This window comes from Monodon monoceros, unplaced genomic scaffold, assembly GCF_005190385.1.
Source record: "Monodon monoceros isolate NGI ecotype Baffin Bay Population unplaced genomic scaffold, NGI_Narwhal_1 Super_Scaffold_21, whole genome shotgun sequence".
Lineage (NCBI taxonomy): Eukaryota > Metazoa > Chordata > Mammalia > Artiodactyla > Monodontidae > Monodon > Monodon monoceros.
The window spans coordinates 18,037,563-18,049,442 of record NW_021703778.1 but is presented as its reverse complement, the minus strand read 5'-3'; the positions used below and the strand labels follow the sequence as shown (position 1 = coordinate 18,049,442).

At 46.2% G+C, this 11,880-nt stretch overlaps 1 protein-coding gene across 19 annotated transcripts in view; it reads left to right on the top strand.

Annotated features, from left to right (window-relative positions):
* The first annotated feature begins 183 nt into the window (after window positions 1-183).
* The window catches only part of PARD3 (par-3 family cell polarity regulator), a 644,329-nt gene continuing 632,632 nt past the window's right edge, over window positions 184-11,880 (top strand). For 10 of the 19 annotated variants that reach the window (XM_029237268.1, XM_029237266.1, XM_029237264.1 and 7 more), the window contains exon 1: window positions 430-627. In XM_029237268.1, coding sequence (XP_029093101.1) covers window positions 508-627 — 120 coding nt within the window. In that variant the 5' untranslated portion in view covers window positions 430-507. Of the gene's footprint in view, window positions 628-11,880 lie in introns of all 19 variants that reach the window. The other 9 variants (XM_029237272.1, XM_029237267.1, XM_029237259.1 and 6 more) reach the window with 3 other exon arrangements.

Below are 11,880 nucleotides of genomic sequence, written 5' to 3'. Positions count from 1 at the left end.
GCGGGCGCGAGGCTAGGGGCCGAGGCCGGGGACCAGATCGGCTCGCACGCCCGCCCCCCTCCCCTCGGCTCTCCTCCCCTCCCCTCCCCTCCCCTCTGCTCTCCTCCCCTCTCCTGTGCGTCCCTCCCCTCCTCTCCCCTCCCCGCGCCTCCTCCCCGTCCCTCCCCTTGCCGCCGTCCCCTCCCCCGCGGCCCGGAGCGAGCGCCGCGCCAGCGCCACACTGCCCCGCCGCCGAGCGCGACGACACGCCGAACAGGTGGCCGGAGGCTGCGGCGCCGCGCGGGCACAGGCGGGCGAGCCCCGGGCCAGGCGAGGCGAGGCGAGGGCGGCGGGCCGGGCATGCGAGCCGATCTGGTCCCCGGCCTCGGCCCCTAGCCTCGCGCCCGCGCCGCGCCCCGCGCCCCGCGTACAGCCGCCCCGGCCCGGGGCGCTCCGGCCTCTCCGGCCGCGGTCACTGAGGGGTGTGGGCCGGCCCGCGGCGGCGGCGGCGGCGGCGGCGGCGGCGGCATGAAAGTGACCGTGTGCTTCGGGAGGACCCGGGTGGTCGTGCCGTGCGGGGACGGCCACATGAAAGTTTTCAGCCTCATCCAGCAAGCGGTGACCCGCTACCGGAAGGCCATCGCCAAGGTGAGGGGCCGGGGGCGCAGGAGGGGGCGGGCGGCCCGGGGGGGCGGAGGAGGGGCGGAGGAGCGGGAGGAGGGAAGGCGCCGGGATCAATATGGCGCTTCCTGGAAGGGGAGGAGGAGGCGGAGGCGGGGAAAGGGAACGCGCCGCGGCCGGCCAGGCCTGCGCCCCCCGCTCTGGCTGCGGGCTGTAAACTTCCGCGCGCCCGGGCCCGGGGCCCCGGCCCCTGCCTCTCCCTCGGGTCCCGGCCGCCGGCGCCCCGAGTCTCCCGGGAGCCGAGCCCGAGCCGCGCCGGGGCGCGCGGAGCCGGGCCGGACGCCTGTTCCCGGCCGCGGGCTGCGGCCCCGGCTCCCCGCCCAGGCCCGCGGGCGGAGGCCGGGCGAGGGAACTTTCCTGGTGGAGCAGAGTTCGCTCCGCGCGCTGCGAGAGTGGCTGGCTGACTTGTGCCTCTGGGCCCCCGCCGGGCAGTGAGAGCCCCTTGTGCGTGCCAGGCGGGGGTCCCGGGCGGATGAGGGCGCGGCGCGGAGACCGACCCGCTCCCACTGGCTCGCGATCGTCGCTGGAGCCCAGCACCTCGGTGACCGAGAGGCAACGGAGCACGGCTCCTTGAAGGAGCACAGCCCCGAAATCGGTCACCGAATATCGAGTTTTCCTGCAGGCACGTCGCCGTTGACCTGTCTGCCACGAGCTCCATGTGGAGCCGGGGCCGCGCGCGGCCCGGGCCTGGAGTTGAGTAGCTTTCCCTTTTTCCCCGTGGAGTGATAACATTGTCTCCACTTCACTGCATTCCTGTACAATGTGTCAGAAGTGAAAAGGCTATCTTGTTAAATTGTTTTATCGTCTGTGTCTGTTTGACAACAGCCCACGCCTCCCAAGTTTCTCCCCAGCACCTGAGGATATTTCCTTTGCGGCAGAGTAACGTTTGGTGGAAAGCATGTTCACTTTCAAAATTTCCTTTTTGTCCCCGATCTTGGAGTGGTTTGCATCCTGTGGGTTTGGGGGGTCGCTGGTGAAAGGGACGGTGGCTTTAGCAAGCCTGCTTGAATGTAGACAGGGTGCTGGGGTGGCATTCTCCAAAGTCTCAGAAATTAAGAGGGGAAAAATACTTTTTACACTGTTGTTTTTAGTATAGAGAAAAATAGCATAAATTTGGCCTTTTAAAGATAATCTTGGGAACGTTTAAGAACCTGACACAATGATGGAAGATGTTGACTTTACTTAACGGCTCTAAAATGTTCTTTACAGTTGGTTGAACTCATTGAAAATCAAATAAAATTAGTGGAAATTGGGCACCTGTTTATCTTGAACCACTGTCAAGGGGGAAAACCCCTCTAAACCCATGTTTAGCATTTTAAAGCACTGTTTATGAATGACAGTTTGTGATCTAAATGTTCTATATCAATAAGTCAGGTTGCATATGTACTCAGGAAACCAACAAAATAAATCATGCAAGGAAAGAGAAATACAGTAATATATACTCTGCAGTGTGTCCAGGTTCCTGAGTAGGGAGGGATGATCGACATTTCTTTGCTTACATGCTTAATTTAAAATTTACATGCTTAAAATTAGTCATTTACATGCTTAAACATTTACATGCTTAAAATTAGTCATATTTCATTATGCACACGATGCATGTTGGTCGAACAGCTTGTTTGGGAGATACAAATGTAGTTGTTTGAGTCATTTGTATGTTCCACAGAAATTCTTAAGCGTTTGCCATGTCCAAGGCATTGTTCTGGGTGCTGGACACCTGCGGGACCCACTGGCTGCTTGTGGAAATTGGACTGTGAGAGTCTAGGAAAGGGGCTGCACAGTCCTCCAAGTGAGGGCGGCCAGCCTTTGGACGTCGTGGTGCAGTGGGGAGAAGACAGGCCTCTGGGGTGTCTTCTAGATGGAGTTGAGAGGTATCGCTGAGAGATCTGGACTTTGTTTCTAGGTGTCAGTGGTGGTGGTTTCACAGTGACTGGGGAGCAGGAAAGGAAGCGCAGGTTTTTGCGGCGTGCCTGGGAAGGCACCCCAAGAGGAGCGCAACAGCTGAGTTGGGAAGGGCGCGCATGAGATTGATTGCTTTTTCTGGTGGAGAAGGAAGGAAGGAAGGGTGATTCTCAGAGAGTGGTGGTATTGTTGGAGTTGGAGATAAATGACTCAGAGATGATGATTCAGGGGTTTCCAAAATTATTTAAGTTCTCTTTAAGTGCAACTCACAGTTCAGCAGGTAAGTTTTAAAATGGACTTTGTGGTCTACAGAGTTCAGTCATTGGATCACAAGACTGTTGACTCTCAACTGTGGCAAGAGCTGGAGTTTATTCCAGGTCCATTTGTATTTTTTCCTCTTAAATTATTAGGTAATGGCTAAGATTAAACTTTAGTCACTCTTCCCATTTCTCCCACCCTGTTTAAAATGATTATGAAGCAAACACTTATTAACACTTGTTTTAACTTTTATTCTCTTATCTCTTCCTTACCCCTTACTGTTGAATAGAACAAGATAAATTTTGTATGAAGAATTGGGTAACTGGGTAGCTGTAGAGTGGTGTTTGGTTGCTAGGTGACATGTGCCATGATGAACTCCCATCTGGTGGGGAAAAATGGGGGGAGATCATGTTTATGGCTTTGTATAAAAACCAGATAAGCTGGAAAAAAAAAAAAAGAAGAAGAAAAGAAAAAGGAAAGAGAAAGAAAGATCCCAAGCCACTAAGACTTTCCCTGCAGAGAGCGTTTTGTGGTGTGATGGGGCTAATTTTTTGGCGTTATACTTGAGCTGTCTTCAGGTTAAGCAAATCAGTTTTTCTGGGCAGTGGAGTGGCATGACTTAATATCAGAAATGTCCTCAATAAGCAGATTTTGAAGGCTTACACTTATTCATAGCATTTTTTTTTTCTCCAGTGAAAAAATAGTTTTCTGTTTATGATCACTGATGGGTGAAAATGCTTTGGCTGTTCTCCATCCACCCATCCTCATCCAGACCGTCTCTAAGGAGGGTGCTCTGGTAGACACTGAGGACCGTGTTACATGGACTTTCTGTGTATGTGACCCTTCTCCTCCTACCTGTGGCCTGACTGATCCATGATCCCCAATGGACACAGGGTGCAGAGCACCAACTGCCAGGACTCTGTAGTGTGGTGACCTGGCTTCTCAGGGCATTGCCGGCTCCTTCTTAATTCTGAGTGGATTGGGGCTGGCTCTGAGATTTCCCATTTTTCCTGCTGTGCATCCCAGCTCTGCTTAGGAGAAAGATAAGAAAATCTCCATGCTTTTTTTTTTTTTTTTAAATTGTTAATTTGTTGAAGGGTTACTGTATGCAAAATGTCATGCTCTATGAAGAAATGTAAGGCTAAATTCTTGCACTGCAGAAGAATGTAATCTGGGAGACGGTGAAGGTATTAAACTATAAATAACAGTAGGCAATGGCATTAATTAGCAACGGGGTGGTACATACAGATAGTAGTTGCTTCTGGATTTCGGAGATGGGAGTGGTCATTATGGCCTGGGGGGTTTGCCTTGGGCTTAGTAAGTGGGAAGGCTGGCCTGGATTTAGGACAGTGCTTCCTAACTGGTTAGTGGGGTGACCTCCAGAAGCACCTGCCTGGCCCAGGTGGCCCAGTCTGTAGGGCTTCGGTAGGGTCCAGCCGCGTGAATCTGGAGAGTTGCTGCCATTCTGAGAGGTGGGAGAGAGGCGTTGCAGGTGAGCATCAGGGCTAGTTTGGCTCCTGTGCTGCCTTCTTGTCGGATGGTGGGGCAGGACCAAGCTGAGGAGGACTGCGGATGCTGGGGCAAGACACTGTAACTTCCTGCAGTCTCATGGTCCCTGATGGAGGACTGGGGTGTTTGGGCAGGACGAGCGCTCCTCTGGGAGGACCACCAGGATTGCATCCATCCACAGAAACACTGCTGATTGCTGAGTAGTGGAGGGAAGACAGGCTAAAGGCAGAAGTGAGGGTGGGGGGCGGCTGGAGCCTCTTAGCTGAGAGGCAGCTATGCTGCCCATAGCCCTCTTCTGGCAGGGGGAGCTTTGGATTGGGTTTGGAGACCTGGCTGTTTTCACCGTTGAACCTTGGGCACACCAACCCTGCAGAGCCTCATTTCCTCCCCTCTAAACCGGGTTACTCCCTTGCAGGGTTCCCGGGAGTACCGAGGGGATGGTGAATGGGAAGCTCCTCAGCACTGCCTCTGGATCCCTAATGGGTTTTACTGGGTGGATGGTTTTACTGCCTGCGAGGCTTTCCCAAGCAGTCTGCTCTTCCTGTTTGGGTTTTTCCTCTTTGCTTAAGAAGAAAGTGTGAAATTTAATTAAAGAATAGGTAGAAATGGTAATATTTGCCTAAGCAGCGCCACAATCAGAGGAGCAAATTTGTGTGTGTGTGTGTGTGTGTGTGTGTGTGTGTGTGTGTGTATGAGGCAGGGAACGTAAAAGTTGTGGATATTGGCTTTACCCTAGGTTGCTTTCTGGGCCTGTGGTTTTGGGGCCACTGCTTCTGTCCCTTGAGCATGGAAGAGTTATGTGAGAGTTATTTAATAGCAATTTGTTGTTATTAAAAAAAAATAACAAATTTATGGGCAGTAACTTTTGAAAATGTGCTTTCCCTTTTTTGGGGGGGAGGAGGACTGTTGATTACTAAAATCGTGTAAATCTTGGTTTTTATGACAAACCTTGTGGTCGGTGTGAGATTTCTCGTGAACAGATGGATGACTGCATGTTGTTACACATTCACGAGCTTATTGAAACTTTTAGGAAAATATAGATTGTTGCAGAATTTGAATGACCATATTTTTGAATAGTGAAACGAAATAAATCTTATTATTTCATTAACATCCTCCCGTCTTCCCTTTCAGAAAGGAAAAAATAAACAAACATGTCTGAAAGGCTGATCTTTCTAAAATGCAACTCTCCATGTACTCTTCTGCTTAAGGGCCTCCACACCCCCTTTCCCCAGAGGCCAAGTTCTGCCACCGCAGCAGGGCCTGTCCCTTGCAGGACCCCTCTTGCCTCCAGCCTCTCCCTCCCCAGACCCCCTACCCCACCCCTACTCACTTGGCCTTGCTTGCACTTTCCTGCCTTTGCTCTGGCATTTTCTGTTTCTCCCACCTGGACCATTTGCTCACTTCCTGTCTACTCATCCCTGGAGCCTCAGCTCAGTTCAGGCTGGCCCTGCATCCCAAGGCGGCCTGAGGTTCTCCCTGCTGGGCACTTGTCTCAGGAGCTTCCTGCACTGACCTGGAGGAACGTGCTTTGCTGTGGGTGCTTCGGTGTGTTTGTTTCGGAACAGAACTGTGCCCCTTCTCCTCCAGGTGAGGTGCTTGAAGGTGATGGCCCTGCCTCGGTCTTACCTGTATGGCTAGTATCTGCCGCGTAGTCATCTTACAAGTTGAGTAGATACGAAGTTGAGAACAAATACACGGCACGTATTCTCACACAAAAAGTGCACTTTTGCTTCGGAGACAGTGTAATTTTAAGGACTTTAAGGTCTGGTATGTTTGGCATATTAGCACAAAGAGATTGTAATTGAAACTCAGATTTAGTGTGATTTTGGAGTATCTGAAAGTTATTCTTTTGTGTCGGCTGTTTTCAAGGGAGTTTGGTCCCTTTTTCAGACTGAGCAGAGCCATGGTCCTGGGATTTGCATTGGGCCCGGTTCAAGGCAGGTGGCCAGGGCAGTGTGGGAATCTGGCCCCGAAACACACCTATGCTGGGTCTGGCGCTTCTAAAACTGTCAGTTGGGACCCATGGGTAAGTTCCAGGAGTAAACAGAAATGTTTAGGATCTGAGATTCACAGGGAGAGTCTGGCGATGGGAGGTGCTTCTTGGCTCACGGTGAATGCTGGTGAATTGGGTGCGGAGGTAAGGTTCAAAGCCCCATTTGCACAGAATCTCCACCTGTCCTTTGAGGCTTGTACCTCCCTGTAGAGTTGGATGCAGGCGGGTGATGGCAAACACTTGAAAGATGAACAGAGCCTTCTGCATTTTCTCAAAGGTGGAAAGAAATATGTACGATTGGTCCAGGAAGGTGCTTTCCACAAGTGGAGGTGCTTTTCCACGGGCTGGAGGTGGGTGGCTAGGCCCACACAGGGGGCTTTCCTCCTGCTCGGCCACTCACGCAGCAGTCCTAGCTGCCACCAAGGTCAATGGCAGTAGAGCAGGGGCTCAGGAAATTTATACATTTTACCGATTTTTGGTATCTTTTCTGTTTTACATGGAAAATAGAAAAATCTTTATGAAAAGAAACGCAGAGTTCTGTGAACATAGTAGAAAGGTGATTATTTTTTGTCTTTTAGTCATTATTTTATCCTGTTGAAAATTTTTTCCATTTGGAAGGATTATGTAAAAATGCCTTTCCTTCATGGCTCTGTGTCTTCCTGTGTCTGACCTGCCATCTTTATGTGGTTCTTCTCGTTAAATATTACTTGTGTTTATTCTTTTTTCCTCCATCAACTCATATTGGAACTTAGAAATAAAAGTTCCAGCTTCATTCCAAGTGACTTGAAACGTGAATTATTTAATTTTTTTCTCTCAGAAATAGCTCATACACACATACACACACGAGAAATGAAAACACATGTCTACACAAAAAACACGTACATGAATGTTCATGGCAACATTATTCGTAACAGACAAAAAGCAGAACAAGCCAAGTGTTCAACTGAACAAAATGTGGTATATCCATACATTAGAATATTATTAAGCCGTAAAAATGAAGTTAGGATACATGCCTCGCTGTAGATGCACCTTGCAAACATTATTCTATGTGAAGGAAGCCAGTTATAAAGACCCGCATATTGTATGAGTCCATATATACGAAATGACCAAAGTAGGCGAATCTATAGATAGAGAAAGTAGAGTAGTGGTCGCCAGCGCTTGGGGGTTGAGGGTAATGGTGAGTGACTCTTTATGGGGCTGGGGTTGGTCTTTGGGGTGATGAAAATGTTCTAAATTTAGATAGTGGTAATGGTTGTATGCCTCTGTGAATATACTAAACATCATTGAATTGTACACTTTAAATGGGTGAATTTTATGGAATACTGTTGTGTCTCAGTAAAGATGTTAAAAAAATAGACTACGTAAGCCACTATGAACAAAGCTCCATTTTTATGTATTTTATAGTTCTGAGGGTCCCATAAAACATGGGAGTTTTCTGTGTTTTTCTGTGTCAGAGATACTCAAAAACCTCAAATGAAGACTGGCTATTTTTAGGAATTTTCCATACAATGTGTGAACCTGCTTTCTCAAGCCTGCCTACTCTCTCCTGGTGCTGTCTGCTAAGCCCCCGACTGCTGAGGCTCCGAGTCCCCTGGTCCCCCCTTTAAAGGCTTCACCAACTAACCGTTCACCTGTTCTGCCTTGTTCTCCCTCGGCCAGAGATTCCTTCCTCCCCAGCTCCCCAGCTGCCCTGGCCGTTGGTTCGGACGCCCTAAGATGTCCATTGTGGAAGAGCTTCTCCAGATTTTGGTTTGGGACAGTAGTTTGGAGCTTTGGCAAATCTCACAAGCTCTGTGAGCGCCAGTTTTCCCATCTTCATCTTCTCATATTCAGAAGTTCTGGGCTGGGCTCTGATGTCTGTTTCCCGGTGACAGCCACCCCGAGTCTGCGTGGTTGGTTGTCTGCCTGTGGGACCATGAGGCATGAGTGGTGTGCAGTGGCTTTTCAGAGGCGCAGACAGGGTAGATCTCTACTCCATCCACCCTCCCTGTGAGAATGTTTTGCTTCCCTTACTTTGAAATGATGGGCTTGGCCCCCAGGTCAAACATATACTGTTTGAAAGTTAGTATGTATTTCGCCTGGACTGTCCCTCAGAATTCCTTACTGTCCCAAGATAAGTATCTTTTAAAATAAAATTACATGGTCAGAGGTAACTTAATAAGACTATTCATTTTGTGAAGCGAAACTAAATGTATGCTTCTGCATGGTTCTAAATGGTATTTCTATGGTGGTATAAATTTAAGTGGTTTTAGAGATGACAGGTCAATATTATTCCCACTTTTAATGTTCTTTAATATACAGAAACAGTAAGACTTAAGTTTTTGGAACCCAGATTTATTTTTTTCTGGTGTATAGTTTTTCTTGTTATTGTATTACATTCCTGTATGATAGGGTTTCTGTTTCTGAAAAGGCCTCTTTGAGATATTCTACAATAAAAATCAATGTTTCCTTCTCAGTGTTTATTTCAGAAAACAAGTCACTGTATATCAAAAACCTAAAATTGCTGAATACTGAAAATATGTGGTATTAACAGGTGAAAAACACAAAAAAGAGAGTGCCATTTCTGTGTAAGTGGTTGATATGAGAATGGGTGTTTTTGTTCTAGTTCTTTTAAGTATACAGTAAAAACTGGGAAAGTTTTTTCATGTTCGTGTTTTAATCTTTTTCTAAATCTAATATTGAATCCAGAATTAAAAAGCCATTTCCCAGTGACCACACAAAGGCACTTAAGATGTATCATTTGTAATTCTGAAATCCAGTGTGCAAAGTCATATGTGAATAATAGTTAGCCAGGTTCCTGCCCAGCAGGGTTATACTCTAACCTGAGATTCTCTCATCCCAGCCAGCAGCACCTGCAGAAGAAGGAGGTGGAATGTGCAGGATATCGGTTCCTGGTGTACCACCGCACAGGATATGACTAATCACAAATCCATGAAAGTTGAGTGTAGGATTTGGAATCTTTACCACTTTGTTAGAGATCTGGAAAAAACCTTTCAGACAAATCAAGAGGATCTCTAAGTGAAAATGCCTCATTTGGATTGATAACTCTTTAGACAACTGCATCTGGAAGATGGTGGCATTTCAGCATTTGTACTGCCTGAGGAATATGAAATGAGGCATATTTTCAACTATGAAGGCACATACTATCAGGGATATTTTTTCCAAGGAAACCTGGAAAGCTGATAAAACCCTGAACTTTTTATGGTGGAGTCAGTTTTATCTTTTGTATTTTATGACCCACTTGTTAAAAACATAGCTGTTTGCAAAAACACAATTAGCTGGAAGTGGAAAGTTTGGTGGTGGGTGTTTTTCTCCTCCTAGGAGGCAGGCACATCAGTGTGACACACTCTGGGCCAGGATTCAGAAGAGCAGATTGCATCATTTGTGTGTCTGAGAGCCAGAACGGCAACTTCTGTAAGCCCAGGATCCTTGGCTTCTAATACCACGTGCTTCATGGGATTGCTGTGAGGGTATGAAGAGAGAATGTAAAAAAGCATTGTAGGAAGTAAAGTGGAGTAAAGGTGAACTGTACTGTTCTTTCGTTTTTGCTAAGAACGGTTGCCAGTGACTAAGGCTCACTTGAGTAAATGCTTCTAAATTGTTTCTTCTCATCCTCCTTAGAATTGCTCTAGATGTGGGAAATTGAATGTTTGGTTAAAAAAAGTTCTCCCTTAAAAAAGTCTCGAAAACTTTCTTCTGCAGCTTGAGGAATAAAATCCCAGTGACATTGATTTAGATGCTCCAAAGATGTCCATAGTGGAAGAGCTTTTCTAGTTTTTGGTTTTGGCCACAGTAGTTTTGAACTTTGGCAAGTCCCACCAGCTCTGTGAGCCTTAATTTTCTCATCTGTAATTTGGGAATGTTTTCTTTTGTTGGCAGTAATGAAGGTCAAGGGATTTAATGTAGATACTCCCCCTGCCATATTATAGACTCTTAGTCAATTTTAGATCTTTTTCTTTGTCTCAAGTTTTACACATAGATTAGGCACACTTTTAATGGCTAATTCATAAAGTCAAACTTGATTTTTATTTGATGTATGATGCCAGTTGTCATTTTTCAAGATTTGTTAAAGAGTTACTACTTTCTTCATAAAAGTACTAGAGAAATTCCAGTTTTAGTATTTATTAATAAATCAATTGGAAATAGGGAAAAATAATGCTCTGATAACCCAGTAGTTAAAGCTGATTCTTTCACAGATCAAGAAGTGTGTTTGTCTATCTTAACTGTGTTGCTTTTTCTACTACTAGCCCTTGTTATTTTCTAAAATAATTGTGGCTGCCATACTGCTAGATGAATGGAGATTATGGAAAATTTCTTTGCTGTATTTACAGTATTTTAAAAGGCATTGGTTACATATTTTTCCATTAAAAAATGTTTTGAAACTTGGAAAGAGTAAAACTAGAAATTGTAAATACTATTGATATTTATAAAATGTACAGATGTTTTAAAGACCTTTAGCTTTTAATTACTAGTTGTAGTTCTGAGAATACCCTGGAGCTCATCTGAGTTATAAAATAAAATGGGAAAGTCGACATTTTTTTAAAAATTTAATTTAATTTATTTTTTTATACAGCAGGTTCTTATTAGTTATCCATTTTATACATATTAGTGTATATATGTCAATCCCAATCTCCCAATTCATCACACCACCACCTGAAAGTCGACATTTTTTGACCCCTCTAATCCTTTATTATATAGGCCTCTATAATTCACGTGCCCACTTCTTTGGATAACAAAGATAAATGGAAAACACTTCTTTACTCCTCTGGATCTTTAAGATGGTGATTCTGGGCAGCTACATCAGCAGTCAGTGAACACAGAGCATCTTTTGCTTGGGTAGGTAGTTGTAAGGGTTGGCAGATTGATGCGACTTGTAATACCTTAGTTCAGCTAAAGGCACCCAGTGCCAGTCACCTGAAGACTTCACCCAAGGAGAATTGACCTATTTATCATCCTGAACCCAGGAGTGGTATCCGGGAGGCTTGCTCTGGGTGTGGCCGTACTACTCTGTCAGTCTTGCCAAGTCATCACAACTCAGGTGGCTTTGTGCTCAAGGGGACCACCTCTTCTCATATACCTCTTCCCCACCACAATATTGAGAGTCGTCTTCCTCTCTGAGGACTTTAAGCCTCTCATTAATTAAAGGAATGCTTCCTCCCTCTCTGCATATGTTCTTAGGGAAGTTGCTAGGTAGTGATTAAAACCATAAAGCTTATCTAGTTGTGCAACATCCATATTTCGACTTTGATCCCTTCCCGTATTTGTTTGTAAACACCGTGTCATGTGAGTGCATTTGAAATCCAAAGCTTTTGTTTCAAATACAGGACATGAAAAACAGATACAGCGGCATGGGAGATTGGAATTTATACATATCTTTTCCATTCACAATTTCCTGTGTTTTTGTGCTTTGTAATGAAAGTGATGAATGGTGCTTTCAAAACCTTTCCAGAATACCCCAGCATTTTATAACAAAACTGTAGAGAGATAACTCTGGGAGAGTCCCCCCCACCCCCCCCAGCTTTATTGAAGTATAATTGACAAGTAAAATTGTAGCATATTTA